The sequence below is a fragment of the Nannobrachium achirus genome (genome assembly GCF_963921795.1).
Source record: "Nannobrachium achirus genome assembly, chromosome: 1".
Classification (NCBI taxonomy): Eukaryota; Metazoa; Chordata; class Actinopteri; order Myctophiformes; family Myctophidae; genus Nannobrachium; species Nannobrachium achirus.
Window position 1 is genome coordinate 30,951,366 of NC_137810.1, and position 20,064 is coordinate 30,971,429.

Below are 20,064 nucleotides of genomic sequence, written 5' to 3' on the forward strand. Positions count from 1 at the left end.
GAGTGGCCAACGAACAAAGAGAGGGATGAATGGAAGAACAAAGATAACTTTATTTGTAAGGCACTTTATTTAAAACACATTTATAAGTGCTTCAGAGTTTAAAATTTAAAAGCCATAAAATTAGATGAGAGAAGGAATGATAAAAAATGGATCAATACTGTACTGAGGTACATATTCTACTAGACCCAGAGTCTAGTAACGGTGCGGCTTCCCTGGGCAGTTCTTTCAGACAGTTGGTTAGCAGTTATTTGTCAAACTGGCTTGCATCCCCTACATCTGTGGTTCTCAACCTGTGGGTTGGGACCCCCAGGCGGGTCCCCAAATTATTTTGGGGGGTCCCCAGATGATTCATTTAATGTGCAACATTGTTTTCTCACTCAACAGTAAACAAACCAACATAAAGTTTAAGTGTATAGAGGGTATCTGCACATTTCTAAAGTTACAATTTGAGGACTTTTTAATACCTCTAAAATGACAAATTAAACATTGGTTAAATTGTCAAATATTAGTGGCAGAAATTGTGAAAATAGCCGATCTACATGCTCACAACGCCTTGCAGTGCGAGGCGTTATGAGCATGTAGATCTGCTATTTTCACAATAGAACCGTGTTATACAAAGTGTAATACCTCAACTCTTAGTGCTCGTAGGTTGGGGGGGGTCCCCAGTTAAAATATGATTATTTTGGGGGTCGCTGCCTAAAAAGGTTGAGAACCACTGCCCTACATAACGTATAATAGCCAGCATCTTAAAACATGTAATTGAAAACATTTCTTCAGTCTTACCGTAGTGGGAGAATTGCTTTCCTTTTCATTCTGATCTACAGTGATTGATATGCATATTGGACAATGCCTGCACAACACCAACGATATGCTAAAGTGCTATTGTGACATTCGGGAGCTTTGTGTACTAACATTGATAACGTTACCTACAGAGCTTGGTACATTTTGGCGCCGTGCTGTAAAAAAGAGTTTACTTTTCTACTTTTTTGACATGAAATATGAGACTGTGCTTGCTTGGTTGCGGCTCGCCAGGCAGGTCATTCCATAGTCCAGATGCACAGTCCAGATAGCAGAGAGGAGAAATAGAGGAGAATGGAAGTGCAGAGCGATGTACAGAACCGTGCTTACTGTACAACTGTAGCTTTGAGTAATGCTCTTAGCGCCATGCGAGACGGGTTTTTACAAATGGAAGCACAGACTGGAGAGGGGGCAGGGGTGTGTGTGTGTGTGTGTGTGTGTGTGTGTGCGTGCGTGCGTGTGTGCGCGTGTGTGCGCGTGCGTGCGTGCGCGTGTGTGTGCGTGTGTGCCATGGGGTGAAATAACAGTAATAGGCCCTATGTCGTTGTCGGAGGACACAGCGGAATAACCCTTGATACTGTACTATACTTGGTTGCGTACGGGTGTGGTGCAGAAAAAGCATGCAATCTACCAGCTCAGAACGCATTGTGAGATTGTAGATCGGATATTTTTGGTGTGCGCCACTCACACGCAACTAAGTATGACTCAGGTTTAAGGGGATGGTTTGTATTATGAATACCGTACATAAATCCCCACAATCCAGCCTAAACATTAGCTATACTGAAGATCTTTCACGATACAGTGTAATGTCTTTTTTTTTCTGTGCCATGTACCAGTCTCTCTGTGTCACGTTGTCTGTTCATCTCTATGACCAGCAAGCCAACTTAACAACATCTTACCTTTCTCCTTTTTGTATCTTCTATTCTTTCTCCTCCTCCTTTCTCTCTCTCTCTCTCTCTCTCTCTCTCTCTCTCTCTCTGTGCATGTGTGTGTGTGCGTGCATGCGTGCGTGCGTGCGTGCGCGTGTGTGCGTGTGTGCGTGTGTGTGTGTGTGTGTGTGTGTGTGTGTGTGTGTGTGTGTGTGTGTGTGTGTGTGTGTGTGTGTGTGTGTGTGTGTGTGTGTGTGTGTGTGTGTGTGTGTGTGTGTGTGTGTGTGTGTGTGTGCGTCCCACCCTAGGAGTTTAATCCTGAGGAGTTCTACCACCTGTTAGAGGCAGCAGAGGGCCATGCCAAAGAGGGCCAGGGCATTAAGTGTGATATCCCCAGATACATCATCAGCCAGCTGGGCCTCACCAGGGACCCCCTGGAGGGTACGCTAGCATCAGAGCTTCCCTCTTTGTGTGTGTGCGTGCGTGCGTGCGTGTGCACGTGCGTGTGTATGTGTGTGCGCGTGTGAACGCGTGATCAGTTGAAGGGGTGGTGAAAAATGTGCTTTAAATCATACACCACCATTGAGACTGTAATTAGATTAGATATATTCTGACTCACTATTGTTGCAATGTAAGTAGTTTACTAATGGAATGACTTAACTTGTTGAGACTCATTGATTTGACTGGCAGGAGTGGTGGGAAACTCAAATGTAAACAGGTTCTCTTTAATATTAATACTAATTAATATCCAATTTCACAACATATAGATACATGTAGGTGAATGCCAGTGGATCTGAGAGCTGGCGTTTATCATTGGTTTGATTTGTTAATTGGTAATTCTTCATCTTGTGTGTCTGCAGAAATGGCCCAGCTGAGCAGCTATGACAGTGGCAACCCAGACACACCGGAGACTGACGACTCTGTAGAGGTGAGTGCTAACACTTATTCGTATGGTTGAGTTCATGATTAACACATCGGGTGCCCACGTGGTGTCTACAAGTAAATTTCTTTGATGTCGCTGGATGCCCACGACGCGTTTGACGCGTTGTACAGTAAACTATACTGTACTGTAGCTACTGCACTTGGCTACCGCGGTGATGAAACAAACTCCATTTCCCAACATGCAGCGCGCAATTACGTCACCCGGACGTGCTGTGTGTCTCGTTGACTTCCTGTCTAGCGGCTGCACAAAAACGCTGTTTTCTCCTAATCTAGCTTTTAAATCACTTTCATTTCAAAACGGCAGCCTCTTCTACCTGCCGTAACACAAACACTGTGGCTTAGAAATGATAAAAAACGGTCCTGACTGAAAGAAAAGATTTTCGCGAAATAAACAGGACATACTCGGATTACATTTACTCGGATTACTTTTCTCGCCAGTACTCTCGCCGGTAGGTAAAATGACGCGTTTGACGCGTTGCCATGGGCACCAGCAAATTAGACGTCAGAGATCACGTGGGCATCCGATGTGTTAACAAAAAAAAAAAAAAAAAGACTTTGAGAAGTTTCAACCATTTTTTCCTCACAGACATATTTGTGCCCTTTTTCAGTACAAATGAGTCTTTCTCAATTGTAGTAAACTAGGCCTACTCGGGGACCAGAGTACCCGTTGTACCCGTTACCATAGTAACTACCGTAAATATGGAGATTAGGGCGGTCTTGTTGGTGACATACAGTACATTGGCATATGTGAATGGAGTTAAATTGTACGCCACCACTTATATTGCTGCAGCAGCAAAGCTCGGCCAATCCTTGAAGCCAATGGGGTTGCATTGGCCAATCAGGGAAGCCGGTGCCTGACAACTGTTATTCCAACCAAATTCACACTCTATACACTATACAGCACTATACAACTATACTATACAGTATGTATGCATGTGTGTTTTTTCCAGGGTCGAGGAGCCACAGTCCCAGCCTTGCCACCACCTAAAACTAAACCACCCCAAGAAGAGGACTTTGAAATGATCAAGCTAATCAGCAACGGTGCCTATGGGTAAGATGTTTCTCAAAACAATCTATGAATCTTTTTGTTTCTGTCTGGTGTTATGTATAGTTTTGTTTATCTGGCTGTCTGGCTTCTCTCTATCTCTCTGTTTTAAAGCCTAATGTATGCATTCTTGCGGCGAATAGTTTGGGCTTATCTGTCTCTATCAACACATGTATCTATTTCAAGATTCAAGTTCCTTTTTATTGTTATATCTTGTGTACGAGCACATAAATTAAGAGTAAGATTAGTTTGTTCTCGTTCCCCATACTGTAGCAGAAATAATGGTAAACATAATAAATAATAGCAAAGAAATACATTTAAAGAATAGCAGCAATAGTAAGACTGGATAACAAAGTTTATACATTGGTCCTATTGCTCCTATTGCTATTGATATTTGAAGTTGCCGTGTGCATTGTGCAAGGTTCCTTCTCCTAAAGTTAAAATATCTATTTATATCCATCGTTGTATGTAAAATTCACACCCGTGTGAACTGAGCGGTGGTTCCCCCCCCCCCCCCCCCCCTCCCCCCCTTCCCCCCTGTGTGTGTGTGTGTGTGTGTGTGCGTGTGTGTGTGTGTGTGTGTGCCTGGTCTGGCCTGGCCTGAACAACAGCGCCCCTCCCTTAACATGTGTGGTCAGAAAAGGTTACTGCAGGCTACAGACAGACAGACAGACAGACAGACACGCAGACAGACAGACATACCCACACACACGGCCACGTATAGGAGCGTTGTGACCACCGCTCAAAAACTGCATAGTGCTCATTCTGGGTTTGAACTGCTGATTTAGAAGGCATTTGTTGAATAGGCCTCAGGTCTTGATCTATCCAAAAAAAGTACAAACTAGGGATGCCAGGGTTCATGTGGTTTAATCCTCTGTGCTCCTCAGGGCTGTGTTCCTGGTGCGCCACAGGGAGACACGTCAGCGCTTCGCCATGAAGAAGATCAACAAGCAGAACCTGATCCTGAGGAACCAGATCCAGCAGGCGTTCGTGGAGAGGGACATTCTGACCTTCGCCGAGAACCCCTTCGTTGTCTCCATGTTCTGCTCCTTTGAGACCAGGAGACACCTCTGTATGGTGATGGAGTATGTTGAAGGTTAGTAAGCACACGCTCACATTTATGAGCAGACTTTCAGTGGGTGCTGAGGGTACCCGACAAACCAAATGTACAATATCCCATGGAGTAGAGTTTGTTTATAGAATAATAACATGCACGTTGCGTAAATATGCTATGAATAATTAATGACCATTTTCCATTGCTAATTGGCTGTTTAAAATGTTTCTGAGACGGCGTATAATATGCATAATATATGTCCAGCTGAATGCTCCTTCAGCAGACCTAAAGTGGTCTTTCCTGCTCTCGTGGCTCACAGCTTCCACTCATTTAGAGTGAAAGAGAAGTACCGTAATATTGATTTGGAAGATGTTAAGTCTACTGATTACTTTGCAAATATTAATTACATTTTGAATGCTGAACGCTGCTCTGATGACTGCTAAACTTGGAGTGGTGCGGTATGAATTTGTAAAATATTTGGACTGCCTAATCATGCCTCTGCTGGGAACAGCCATTGCTGGACCGATGTACATCTGTCTGTCTGTCTGTCCCATTCCCATGAACGCGATATCTCAAGAAAGCCTTGTGTGACTCTGACTTTGAACTTGGACTAAAGCATGAACTGACTAGATTTCATGTCCATTCCATTCTCTTGAACTCTGAGAAACAGTTTCATTTCATTACCTCTGGAACAAACCTACATGGACTCGATGATTCCACTCAATGTGGTGGTCAAAGTTCAAGGTCACTGTGACCTCCCAAAACTATAACTCAAGAATGAATTAGCTAATATGTTGAGATTTCACACGTAAATGTGTGTGTGTGTGTGTGTGTGTGTGTGTGTGTGTGTGTGTGTGTGTGTGTGTGTGTGTGTGTGTGTGTGTGTGTGTGTGTGTGTGTGTGTGTGTGTGTGTGTGTGTGTGTGTGTGTGTATTATAAATATATATATATATATAATATATATATATATATATATATATATATATATATATATATATATATATATATATATACATACATATAAAAGCAAGTATACTATGATAATATGATGAAGTGAAGACATTGTCACTGTGACCTCATGTCCATCCCATTCATAAAGGTGGGAACGCTTGGAAGAAGTGTTATTACATCTGGTCTACTTGGACAGGACTCAAAGATTATTTTCTTTTTTTGCAAAGCTTTACACCTGTGAGCTGTGAGCTTGTAGATCTGCTATTTTTTAATAGCCAGCGCAAGCATCTAAAATGAAACGGATGCTTTTCCGGTTTTAATGGGTTAAATACTTTCTAAGTCTTCACTACTACTTATTTTAGTCTGGACAGACATGGATGTAAACTGCTACTGGTTGGCGTTGGCATGTAACCACAATGCTGTTAAACTCTTCCTCTTGCATAGACGTGAATGTTTTACCATACTACCAGTAAGACTCCCTAATCGGGAGATAAGCGACCGTAGGTCACATGTATACACAAAGAGTAGGGAGCAGTGTCCCCAAAAAATGTGGAGGGATCCATGTTGATGACATGAGTGTAGACATACTGTGTAGCGAGTTTGGTGATAATAGGGGAAAAATTGGAGGAGCAGTGTCCAAAAATGTGCTTTCAAAAATCGGCCTGAAGGTGGCGCTATATGGGACAGATCCATGTTGATGACATGAGTGTAGACATACTGTGTACCGATTTGAGTGATTTTAGGGGCAAAATTGTAGGAGCAGTGTCCAAAAATGTGTTTTGCAAGAATCGGCCTCATGGTGGCGCTAGGAGAGGGCCATGTGAGAAATGAGGGGTGGGGTCTCCGCGCCGCCGAGGCGGACGAATAGGTACCGGCCCCGGCTCTCCCGGTGGCTCCTAGCCCAAGTTACGGCATTGTATGTGCGCTGCAGTGGCAGGGGGTCCTCCACTGGGGGCGCCACCACTTTTGCATCCGTTCTGGAGCACCAGGAGTCGGTGGTCCCCGGGAATTCCCCGTGAGCAGCCCCGTTGGGGTGGTCATTTGGTCATTTTTGCACATTTGGTCATTTTTTACATCTGGGGGTCCCCCAGGGACCTGGGGGTCCCTGGGGCTCCGGGGGTCCTTGGAGGTTGTAGTTTGGCAGGCAAGGAGTGTGTGTGTAAAATCTGGCATGGATCGGGTCAACGGGTGCGGAGATATAAGCAGGGAAAAAGTGTGACGTGTGACGTGTGAGCACATTTGGTCATTTTTTACATCTGGGGGTCCCCCAGGGACCTGGGGGTCTCTGGGGCTCTGGGGGTCCTTGGAGGTTGTAGTTTGGCAGTCAAGGAGTGTGTGTGCAAAATCTGGCATGGATCGGGGCAACGGTTGTGGAGATATGAGCAGGGCAAAAGTGTGACGGACTCACTCACAGACAGACAGCCCGGGGAGGTTTTGGTAGTAAATGCGACCTACGGTCGCAATCACTTATTATAGCTGATACTTATATCAGCTTGTATGTTAACAATTGTCCTTAGACTATATAATATTTGGGTATAAGATTTGACCAGCTCATAACCATGTGCACCGCTCCAGGCTCACAGCTTCTGTTTGGTAATGTGTTGTGTTTTGTTTTTCCAGAGGATATGTTGTTTGTTGATGCTTTCTGTCTGTGTCCAGTGAATATCACTTATTTCTTTATTTTCATTCTTTGTCTCACTCTCTCTCTCTTTCTCTCACTCTTCCCTCCCTGTTACAGCATTTCTGTTTTTTCCTAAGCTGTCTTGTGTATCTTCCTCTTGACATGCTGTTGCTGTCTCTCTCTGTCACTTTAATTGATTGTGTGTGTGTGTGTGTGTGTGTGTGTGTGTGTGTGTGTGTGTGTGTGTGTGTGTGTGTGTGTGTGTGTGTGTGTGTGTGTGTGTGTGTGCGTGTGCGTGTGTGTCTCTGTGTCTAGGTGGTGACTGTGCCACTCTTCTGAAGAACATCAGAGCCCTGCCAGTGGACATGGCACGCATGTACTTTGCAGAGACGGTCCTGGCGCTGGAATATCTGCACAACTATGGCATCGTACACAGAGACCTGAAACCTGACAAGTGAGACACGCACACTTTGTAAAGTTGCATTTACTTTAACATAGATGTCTGGCATCAAATTCTCTCTTTTTTGTTTTATTTACTTCCTTTTCAGCCTAGGATATGTTGGTGATTGACTAATGCTGTATTCACACACTGGCAGATACAAAAAGATACAAAGCTACACAGCATAGAGTATTTGTATCTTTGTAGCTGGGGTTGACACCATATCAACATTTTTGTAGCTGCTGTAGCTCTTGTAGCAGCTACAAACATTCTAATGTATCTTTGTATCTTCCTGTCGCTGGCTTCCATTCAAAATGAATGGTAGACAGTACTGTACCTCCGTATCTGCCAGTGTGAACGCAGCATGAGTCCTCATTGTTAAAACATGGCACGCATGGGTGCCAATCGCTCCCTCATGTAGTATTCAAACAGCCAGCAACATAACCCATTTCCTGCTCTGTTTTCTCAAAACATTCAACAGGGAAACATACTGTAAGCATCTCATTTCCCACAGCTAGCAACGTGTAGGCATTTCATATTTTACTGTGCAAGTCATTAAATTCACATGGAGTAATGTCTCGTGAAGTAACTGGACATAAAGTAGCTTTTATAACGGAGCATTTGGTCCTATTTAGTAACTTTGAGCATACATTCAGCTGTCTACTGTACGTAACAACTTAGGTCTTTTTTTAAAGAATGACTGAACTTGCAGTTCACCAGTCCAGCCACTAGAACAGAGATTAGACCATAACAAGAGGGAAGTCCAATATTGTTGATCTTGTTTTGTTGTGTTGTGTTACTGTTAGCACTTCTTGTGGACCTTGCCATTCTAGCATTTTATTTCTTGTACTAGTGTAGTAGTGACAAATACACCCTCTTGATTCTCTTGAGTCGTGATTCCTCTTAAAGTCATTGGTTTCAATTTCCGGCAGGCTTTGTTCCTGTTCTGGCTCAGTTAGGTTGCCTAGTCTTGTTTTATCTTCCTTGACCAGGATATTTATACATCATAATATTTGTTCATCTGTGTGTTTCCCTTTCTGCAGTCTGCTGATCACTTCCATGGGCCACATCAAACTGACAGACTTTGGTCTGTCAAAGATCGGTCTGATGAGTCTGACCACCAACCTGTATGAAGGACACATAGAGAAAGACACCAGAGAGTTCCTGGACAAACAGGTACGTCACCTCAACCAGAACACACACCAATTTTAAGTTAGTGTTCATTTATTTCACAGAAAATAAGCTGTGACCTCTGGACGACTGGCTGTTGCCTGCTGAAGTGGCTAGTGGGAAATATATTATTATATTTACCAGCATTCGGTTAACCTGGAACCAAGTCCACATAGTATTCTGTATTCAGTGAGTTGAGTCAAAATGTGAGTTTTGTATTAGTAGTATTATAGTCTCCAACAGGGGCTGCTCTCCATTCCGACATCCTGCCATTCTGACATTGACTTCTAATTGTCTGAGTGGCGGCACTTCAATAGAGGTTAGGGTTATGGTTAGTGTCGGAATGGGTTGATGTTGGAATGGGGGGATGCACCCGTATCTAACAAGTATCTTAAGAAGCAATAATATCTCTCTCCTTGCAACTAAGTTTTGTTCATCTGTGTGTGTGTCCATCCGTCTGTCCAGGTGTGCGGTACCCCAGAGTACATTGCCCCTGAAGTGATTCTTCGTCAGGGCTATGGGAAGCCAGTGGACTGGTGGGCCATGGGCGTCATCCTCTATGAGTTCCTGGTGGGCTGTGCTCCGTTCTTTGGTGATACCCCAGAGGAGCTGTTTGGACAGGTCATCAGTGGTGAGTACCAGAGGCCACACATCAGAGGGCCAGCTAGTTATCTGTCCTCCTCAGCTGTCACTCAGTAAATATTCAGTCATGCATTTAGTGTTGACCCTCAGAGTGCTTTCCCACAGCAGGGCCTAAAACCAATAAACATCATCAGTGGTGTAAAGTAACTAAGTACATTTACTTAAGTACTGTACTGTACTTGGTAAGATTTTGAGGTATTTGTACTTTACTTGAGTATGTCCAATTTCCAATACTTTTACTTCTACTCCACTACATCTCGGATCCAAATCTTGTACTTTTACTCCACTACAATCATTTGAATTTAGTTACTAGTTGCTAAAGGTAGTTACTGCAGAAGTAAATGATTATATTATAAAACATTAATCCACTTTAGCCCTATTTTATATAGGCTATTTGAAAATAGCTGATCTACAAGCTCACAAACGTGTCGCATCGCGACGCGTTGTGAGCTTGTAGATCTGCTATTTTCAAACATTTTGTACTTTTACATTTGGTACTTTAAGTACATTTTGTTACCAATACTTTTGTACTTTTACTCAAGTACATCTTGAATTCCAGACTTTTACGTGTAACGGAGTATTTCTATCTAGCAGTATTGATACTTTTATTTAAGTAAAACATTTGATTACCTTTTCCACCACTGGCTGTCACACAGTAAATATTCCACAGGGCCTAAAACCTATAAACATCATTAGACCGTCCCACTGGGTTGGTTTGGTCACGCTGAGCGTGGTTATGCAGCCATGCTGACTGGGCATGGTACTGTATAAAGTGTTCCCCATACACCCAGCATCAAACCCATGGTTATTAACCATTCTCAGAACTCTTCTATGGTGCGGTGGAAAAGAGGCTATATAATTCTGGGGAAGGGAGGTCCCAATGGGGCAATTTGAAGAAATGTTATAGTTTCCTGCAGAAAGGGCATACAAGGCAACATATTGCCGTGTGACGTGGCTAAGGTCTACTCGAGGAACTGCTGTGTAAGGTGCGCTGGATTAAATAAAACAATCAGGTTAGCTTTAACAAGATTACATTGCATCCTATCTATCAGCATCACAAGTTAATTCGTTTTGTGAAATATGTGTCCCCGGAGCCACAACAAAGTTTGGATGTGCAATGTTGTGTTGTATCCATTACTCAATATAGGCATTACTGAGGCTGTATTTCATTATTAATGTCTTTGTATCGTAGCGGTGGGGGGAGGGGGCCGGTGGTGAGAGACCACACATAACATGATCTAATCATTAGAAATGGTTGAGACATGGAGACGCTGTTCCATCCTCTACATGCAGAGGCATGACTTACAAGAGATGAAATCGATTGTGATTTTCCCCGTTCGTTCTGTTCCCCTTTGATTTCCTTTTGATGAAAGGGCAAATCAATGATCATAAACTCCCATTGATTTTGTATATCTTTTTTTATGAGCGTGTCTCTGTCCATATTTATGCCGTGTGTAGGTAAGGTCTAAGTGCCTCCGTGCATTGGTGTTGTACCGTCAGCCTTCTAGCAGATTGTATAGTATTCCCTCCAGCACCCTCCTGAGTTCTTGCGCTTTTTATCTTGTAGCTTTTAGTCACAAATAAATTTAAAAAAACATTTTTTTTGTGTTGGACTGTAGATGAGATCATCTGGCCAGAGGAGGAGGAGGCTCTCCCACAAGAAGCCCAAGACCTCATCTCCAAACTTCTAAGACAGAACCCTCTAGAAAGACTGGGCACAGGTAACACACACACACACACACACACACACACACACACACACACACACACACACACACACACACACACACACACACACACACACACGACAGCGGCGATATATAATAAATAATACAACAAACAAGCACACATTGATAATTACATCCAATGCCACTGTTATCAAAAATCATCCAATGTAGCATTTTGTTAAGTTAACTCCAATTGTATTTTGACGTGAACAGTATCTCTGTTTCCCCCAGTGAATCAAGTCTAACCTCCTTCCCTCCCTCTCTTTCTTTATCACTCCTCACTCCATCCCTGGTTCCGCTCTCCGCCTCCTATCCCTCCGTGCTCCTGTCTTCCTGTGTGCAGGCAGTGCATATGAGGTGAAGCAGCATGCCTTCTTCACAGAGCTGGACTGGAACAGTCTGTTGAGGCAGAAGGCGGAGTTCATTCCCCAGCTAGAGTCGGAGGACGACACCAGCTACTTTGACAGTATGTGTCTCGTCTCCCCGTGTGTGTGTGTGTGTGTGTGTGTGTGTGTGTCTGGCTGTCTGTCTGTCTGTCTGCCTGTCTGTCTGTCTGCCTGTCTCCCTGCCTATGCCACACACACGCTCATTAGGCACGAGAGGCGTGCCTAATGAGCGCAGCTCACCCCATCTATCAGTGTATCTCTGCACCATACACTCTTATAACAAGAGCACACAACTGTACGTAGTTCAGAGCTGAGCACAACACTGATTTGCAGGAATATATCAAATATGTTATATACAGTATACTATATATTGTGAATTAAATTGGTCTCTTAACCACGTGAACCCTAGGGGCCTTATTGTGGGCCTATGATAATAGGTGGACATTCAGTAAAATTATTTGGCAAAAATAGCTGATCGACAAGCCGCGATGTGTTGTGAACTTGTAGATCAGCTGTTTTCAGTGAAGAGAATCGGTGTAAAGTGGAAAACGGAGGGGGGGGGGGGGGGTTGGAGTATTAGACCCCTGGGAGACACCGATCAAGCATACTAGGGTTTTAGTGGTTAATTTGTGTTTGTGTTTGTGTGTGTGTGTGTGTGTGTGTGTGTGTGTGTGCGTGCACAGCTCGTTCAGACAAGTACCAACACCTAGACTCGGAGGAAGAGGAGGACACCAACGACGATGAACATGTGGAGCTGCGGCAGTTCTCTTCCTGCTCTCCTCGCTTTAGCAAAGTACAGTACACACACACACACACACACACACACACACACACACACAGACTGTAACTTTTGTTCATGCCAAACAAACTTGCCATTCAGTTCGTTCTAGTGTGTGGCATTAACTTTTTAATTTTACGCTGGCCTGAGCAGATAATCGTATAAGAACACAATTAATTCTAAGCATTTAAAATAACTTGTGGTTGTTACTTTACTTTACAAGTTACATTTTCTATCTGTGTGTGTATACGTGTGCACGTGCAGGTGTATAGCAGCATGGAGCGTCTCTCCCTCCACGAGGAGAAGCGTACCCCTCCCCCCACCAAGCGCAGCCTCAGTGAGGAGGGCGGGGAGCGCATCGACAGCCTCAGCGGCCTCAAGTCCAGAGACCGCTCCTGGCTGGTGGGATCTCCTGAGATGTGAGTTTATGTTGACCACGTTATTTTTACCCTGGCCTATCGTTCATTATAGGTGAAAGTTAAACAAAATAAAAGCTTTCACCTCAATCTAACACTACCATTATAAATTGTATTATGCAGCTGCATTGCTTGCTAGCCTACATGTACCATGTTTTACCCTGCTGTAGTTTTTAACCTGTATAAGAAAATAAACTACAACATTGGCCTAGGATTTTATCATGCCCTCAACCGGGAAAGCGATTGTGGAAAAGGTCATTTTAGATTATATTTTTTTTGTGTTGGCTATTAAAAAAATAGATATACAAAATACCCTACCAGTCAAAAGTTTAAACACAGCTTCTCACTCAATGTGTGTGAGAGTGTGTGTACAAACGTTTGACTGGTAGGGTAGATGTAGATATACAAACTTGCAGTGCGTCACTTTGTGCCCCACACTCTGCTGTTTTTGGACATTTTTTAAAAGATCTTGAAAGTGTGAGAACTACTGATTTAGAGGGCATTTAAATGAGTAGAATCGTCCTCAGGTTTTAAGGTTAAGTTGTTAAATCTTTTTTTTGGGAGGGGGGGGGGATCATATTTCATCTGATCCCCACCTCAAGTTTTTTTTCAACTGTACAGTCTCTAAATAATTCACTGGGTTCATATTACTTATTGAGAACAAATGTAGAGTGACGTATGCGCGTCTGTGCATGGATGACTCTTGCGGTACTGCGCTTTAATTATTCAGATATCTATTAGGGAATCTAATATTGAAGCTTCTCAAAATCATCAAGACGCCGGCGAGAAAAATCGCCTTAACACAAAAGCTAAAATTAGGTTTCTGGAGGCGCTTTAGAGTAATATGGTGTGATTGAGTCTGTGGCCTCCATGCATTTGAAAGAGTGTGTACAGTTTTAGGGATGGGACCATAAGCATTATTATTATTCAATGCTATATGAGATACTTCAATGGTTTCCTGTGTAAATAAGCCAAGTGCTTTCCTAGGATCTTTTACTTGACCTTGTACCAGTGAACTGTACCGTCATGAAACTGTACTTTTTTCTATGCAAACTTCTAATAAAGTCTTCAATCAATCAATCAATCAATCAATCAATCAATCAATTGTTTATCCTGATAATAAACACTCACAATAATCGTATCATGGAGATTTAATTCATCACGAAATTATCCTCTGTCTTGCACTGGGATCAATTCACTTTTTATTTGCCGAGCTGCATATCCAGAACCATTTAAACCCTCTATTATTGGTAAAAGGGACCTGTAAATAACGTACTTGAGTCTTTTTTTCACTCTCTACCAAATCGCTTTGCCAAAAAAAAGTTTTTCTTTGGCAAATCTTCCTCCCCAGGATAATGGATGTTGGGGATAGTTTGATCGCGATAATATCGTAAATCGTAATTTCTTTGGTCACAATAATCGTGGCAGGATATTTTCATATCGTCCCATCCTTGCCTGGTTAATAAACCAGACCGAACACAACAACACCCCCGGCGGTAGTGGTGTTGTAGTACGGTCTAGCACCGATCCATAAACAGCTTCAAGGGTTGGCCAATCAGGGTTGTATGCTTGGGGCACATGGTTTCTGTAAGCTTGGGGCACGTGGTTTGGGGCAAACCCCAGAAATGAAAACTCTTACTGAAATCCCAGACTCTCTTCCCAAAACGAAGTGTGTGATAGAGGCTGGCAACGCCAGGCAAGTCCCATCCCTATTCAGTTTGTGTGTGTGTAAACACATCCATGCATAACTGCACACTGACCAGACTGTATCTCCCCAGCCTGCGTAAGCGTCTGTCTGTGTCTGAATCGTCCCACACTGAGAGCGACTCCAGTCCCCCGCTGACCGTGCGTAGGCGCTGCTGCTCAGCCATCATCGAGATGCCGCGCTTCGCCATCTCCTTGGAGGAGGAAGGACCGGGGCAAGGTACTGATCACTTGAACAATGTAGCCTACTTCTGCTTTGCTTTGAATCTAGTTCCCTGATCAGAATGGGGCCTATATGTCCAATATTTGAGAGGTACAGTAGTGTTACTCTTTTCACCACCGTCTTTTGGACGTTTTACCCCAAAACTCCTACTTGACTATAATTGACATTCAGAAGGATCAATATTCCAATGCTAGCGCAAAAACCTTGTTGTTAATTAAGGTCCTAGCTCAGACAGGAGCTTCCACAGTACATTCGAGGGTTTTTATTCACTGATTTGACAGCAAGTAAAAAAAAAGGATGTAAATAAACTATTGAGCTAAACTGATATTAGATGAAAATATTGAAATACGATAAAAATAAGGTTTGTCAAAAAATCTCTGGAAACTAAATGCAGCCTGATTGCCAGAAAAACTTTGGTACTTGACGTTTCTGTAAATCACAAGATACAGTAGTACATTAACCCCCAAAATATTGAACCCCCAAAATATTGCATATCAACATTTCCAGATGTGGACCATATCGTCTAGATTCTTTAATTTCAGTACATTTTAACGTATTGAGACCATGTTATTTACTATTATGTGTCTGTTGGTATGCAGCTGAAATCTAACATATAATTAGAGAGAGAGGTCAGACAGTCAGTCAGTCAGTAGGTCACAAAATGCACAAAATGCATTATCTATTCACTCGCTTCAGCGACTGATCTCAAATTTAACATGGCATTGGTCATTAGCATTATACACACGGTGACGGAGCCCGAATTTCATTTTTCCCAAATTCTAGCGATTTATTAGCGTTTCTTCACTCTACAGCTCTACAGCCTGTTGTCAGGGTTACGGTCCGTTCCTCCAGGCCATGGGATCTGTAGCCCCGGGCCCACACACACCTCTCTCACAGTTAGGAATGTTGCAGTCTCTCTCTCTCTCTCTCTCTCTCTCTCTCTCTCTCTCTCTCTCCATGGGTCACGCATGCAACGGGTGATGTGTGTCTCATCTTCCAACGGGTATAGAAAACTTATGTGGAGCAAATACATCCTCATACTTCTATTCACCTAATTTTGCTGTTAAATTATTTGTATCCATCATAAATATACACTCCTCCATGGGCTGCTCCTTACATTATGATGCTCCCACATATTCTCACGCACGCAACATGCAGTTACAGTTACTTTCCCCAAAACCCACACTCTGCACATATTTTGCAGCACATATATTCGAACGGGTAAGGTCTAGTGGCACTAATTAAGAGGGCAGCAATGGTCTCTGTGCAGTGCTCTGTGCAGCCAGTCGCTCAGGGGCACCTCTCGGGCACATGCCCGCTGCCTGCCTTGACACGTTGAGACGTGTTTGCAGGAACATACAAGGGCAACGATTTTTCTCTGCCAATTGTGCCGACTAAATGCACTGTCCGTGTCTGCTGGTCTGTTTAGGTCCAGCGGCCAGCCGTAAGAGTCCCAGCCTGCTGGGCCAGAGCGCAGTGAGGGGCCCGCGGAGCGAGGAGCTTCCTCTGTCCATCCCAGAGCTGCCTGTGGAGAGAGAGCTGAAGCTGGAGGACTCTCCCACCACACCGGGCTCTGCCTCCAGCCTGCTCAGCAGGACCACACTCACACGTCAGTACTGCCTGGAACATGACACGTCCATCTTCATCGCTACAGTACAGTACTGAATCCAAGGAAGCAAAATTATAGTTGCAGAATCACACTTGAGTGGATTTACATAGACAAAGAAACTAATTTTAGTCAAGTCAAGTTATCCCTGTTACTGTCTGAAAGGGCTTGACAGGCCCACATTTATCCATTCCAGGCCAGGAAAAACAAAGAAACCGAGAAAAACAAACCTTGGCTCAAATGGAAGGATCACAAAAGAGGGGACACCCTTCCAGCTGGCAATATCCATATGCAGAACAACAAAAATAGAACAAAATCGTTTAATAGAACTATTACACAGTAGTAGACATTATACACAATCGTATACATAGTATATTAAGTGAATTAAAGTTAATTTAACAAGTATTCTAGGACATACATGCAACAAGAGTCGTGGGGGTAAATGCCAGGGTAACAATAGTGTGGATATGCTGAGCACGCAGTTTAGGCAAAATGATACTGCATGAGTAATATTGATTGCATAATCTCGTCGGCAGCAATTGCATACTATTGATTGCATTTTGCAGAATGTGAAAATCGACACACTTCTTCAATGTCAGCCGCAGGTTGATGACCTCATGTGACCCCTCTTGTCATTTCTCCTGCACATCCCCTCTCTCTCTCTCTCTCTCTGTCTCTCTGTGTCTCTCTCCCAGCGGGTAGTTCAGGTGACGTGTGTGATCGCGGTGCCAGCGGAGGTGCTTCTGGGACCCCGGAGAGCAACGTGTCGACGCCCAAAGCCATCAGTGACCTGGCGGCGCGCAGGGCGCGTCACAGGCTGCTGTCCGGAGACGCAGACAAACACAGCAGCACTCCCACCTCCAGACCGCTCAACAAGGTCATCAAGTCAGCCTCAGCCACTACGCTGTCCCTCATGATACCCTCAGGTTAGTGCGTGTGCGTGTGTACAGTATGTGTTAGGGGGGCAAAAGTTAACTCATTAATCTATAAAGAAAAATATATATAATAAAAAACAAATATATATATATATATATATATATATATATATATACACACTATACTATACTTTTTGCACGACACCATTGTATGACAAAGTATAAGTATAAATAAATGAACTAAAATAGGTTAAATAAATTAAGCATACTAATTGATTTTCTCGAATTTCGAAATCAATACAATTTCTTTGTGTTGATTCGTTGATAGAATATTATATATAATGTATGTAATCGATAGTTGCAGCCCCAGAGTGAGTGTGTGTGTGTGTGTGTGTGCACACGTGTGTGTGTGCGTGCGGGCACCTGTGTGTGTGTGAAACTGTACCAGCACAGTACAGCACACCAACACCTCCCTCTCTCTCCCTGTGTCTCCCTCAGACCACCACGCGGCCTCTCCTCTGGCCAGCCCCATGTCTCCTCACTCCCTGTCCTCCAACCCGTCCTCCAGGGACTCGTCCCCCAGCAGGGACATGTCCCCGGCCGTGGGCCAAGCCAAGCCTGCCATAACCATCCACCGGGCGGGCAAGAAGTACGGCTTCACCCTGAGGGCCATCCGTGTCTACATGGGCGACACGGATGTCTACTCTGTGCACCACATGGTCTGGGTGAGTGGCGTGCTGTACACACACTGACATCTCTGCAGTGGTGGGGAAAGTACTACTTTTTTTACTTGAATAAAAGTATCAATACTGCAATGTAGAAATACCCTGTTGCAAGCAAAAGTCCAGAATTCAAATTCACTTGTGTAAAACTACAAATGTATGGGAATCAAAATGTAATTAAAGTACCAAAATTCAAAGTACTCTTTATGGAGAATGTCCCATTTCTAGTTTTCAAATGTATAAAAAACTTTTGAAAGATTCAAAACGATTATACAAGATTCTACAATTTTATTTCGTAATGAACTTTCAATTCTGTACATCAAGTTGAGCTGCTCATGAAAAGAGTTACGTCAATTAAATTATGATTATCATTAATTACAAGTCAGTTTAGCTCATTACAGCTCATACAGAAGTACCCCAATATACTCATTTATGTAATACCCTAAAGGGTGCTATGCAAATAAATAATTATCACTGCTCCATACTGGGGATTCATGTCCCGTGACTACAGACTAACAGACTGCGTGGCTCAACTCCATGGAGACTTGCCAAAACATGCAAATAAATAGATCAAATTTGGCTTTAAATCAGCTGTGTCAGTCCCTGCCCATGCCAATGCTCAATGCCCATGTGCAATTTAAGATTGATTGGCCTGCCCATTGTGGAGAAAGTGGATGCAGTCCAACAGTTTTTTCACTTACATACATACAAGAGTTGCTTTTATTTGTGATCTACATAATTACCCAAATGGAATCATTCATCACTACCCTAGGGATGTGTTATCATATTATACAGATTATGCAGATTTGACATGAAATCATATTAGTTCATTGTTCTCCCAGTCGAGTGGGGGGGGGGGGGGGGGGGTTAGGAGAGACAAGAGCAGGATTCTAATTCTTTTTGTTGACACAAGATGGCAGTAAACAACAGCGCCACAACTGGCTCAGTCCTGACATCTCTCATCCCATCTTATACTCTCTCTCTCTCTCTCTCTCTCTCTCTCTCTGCCTACACTCCCCCACCTCCCCCCCCCCCCCCCCCCCTTTCCCACTGTGATTTCTTCATATCGGTGTCCATCATCCTGTGTTTCTGTCCTCTCCATCAGCATGTAGAGGACGGGGGCCCAGCCGATGAGGCAGGGCTGAGAGAGGGAGACCTCATCACCCATGTCAATGGAGAGCCAGTCCACGGTCTAGTGCACACTGAGGTGGTGGAGCTTGTCCTTAAGGTATGGAACACACACACACACACACACACACGCACGCGCACACACACACACACACACACACACACACACACACACACACACACACACACACACACACACACGCGCACACACGCACAGTGTTTTCAAAATTATTATTAAAGTCTGTTCACTTTGGGGCCCTCACCTCATGAAACAGTGAGATTAACATTAACAACATTCAGTAGTCTATGATTGTCAGATTTTCTTAATGATATGGAGAGAAAAATAATTTGACTAATTTGAACTATATTGTCAGTGCCACCATCAGTAGTATTTCAAGTTTTTCTATTCTGAACAGAGCTGCCCTGTCTCCTCTATAGTATATTATACTGGCTGTGGTGTTTCTGTGCGTTCCTGAGCTGAACTCATTTTTTGTGTATTTTGTAAAATCCCTACACACAGACACAGGCCTGCATACTGCACTGTAAAAGGATATTTACTTGGGTCTTCGTCCCAAAATTGGGTCCAGACCCACTGTTTGGGAAACACAGTACGCACACACACGTTTAATGGTTCCGTCATCCCTCAGAGTGGCGGTAAGGTGTCCATCTCTGCCACTCCCTTTGAGAACACCACCATCAAGATCGGCCCGGCCCGGAAGATCGGCCACAAGTCCAAAATGGCCCGACGCAACAAGAAGACAAAGACCAAAGAGGGACAGGACAGGTAGGACTCAGCAGCATGTCTTCACTCAGAGTAGATTTACATGTAATTGTATATGCGCTCAATCAAGTGTGGATTGTATTAACTCATATGCTGCCATTTAACAATACCTTCGTACTCTTTAACTGCCATTCGTCTCCATAGACTTCCATGTAATTCATAGTGCACGGATCATGCACACCCATGC

At 43.6% G+C, this 20,064-nt stretch overlaps 1 protein-coding gene across 3 annotated transcripts in view; it reads left to right on the forward strand.

The window, feature by feature from the left end:
* mast2 (microtubule associated serine/threonine kinase 2) overlaps nt 1–20,064 on the forward strand; it is a 237,522-nt gene that overhangs the window by 207,784 nt on the left and 9,674 nt on the right. For all 3 annotated transcript variants that reach the window (XM_080722675.1, XM_080722676.1, XM_080722677.1), the window contains 17 exons: nt 1,976–2,108; nt 2,528–2,595; nt 3,560–3,660; nt 4,542–4,750; nt 7,596–7,734; nt 8,763–8,895; nt 9,355–9,520; nt 11,151–11,252; nt 11,602–11,724; nt 12,328–12,437; nt 12,687–12,841; nt 14,617–14,762; nt 16,195–16,374; nt 17,067–17,297; nt 17,745–17,971; nt 19,074–19,196; nt 19,744–19,880. In XM_080722675.1, the coding sequence (XP_080578801.1) occupies nt 1,976–2,108; nt 2,528–2,595; nt 3,560–3,660; nt 4,542–4,750; nt 7,596–7,734; nt 8,763–8,895; nt 9,355–9,520; nt 11,151–11,252; nt 11,602–11,724; nt 12,328–12,437; nt 12,687–12,841; nt 14,617–14,762; nt 16,195–16,374; nt 17,067–17,297; nt 17,745–17,971; nt 19,074–19,196; nt 19,744–19,880 (2,483 nt within the window). The remainder of the gene's footprint in view (nt 1–1,975; nt 2,109–2,527; nt 2,596–3,559; nt 3,661–4,541; nt 4,751–7,595; nt 7,735–8,762; nt 8,896–9,354; nt 9,521–11,150; nt 11,253–11,601; nt 11,725–12,327; nt 12,438–12,686; nt 12,842–14,616; nt 14,763–16,194; nt 16,375–17,066; nt 17,298–17,744; nt 17,972–19,073; nt 19,197–19,743; nt 19,881–20,064) is intronic.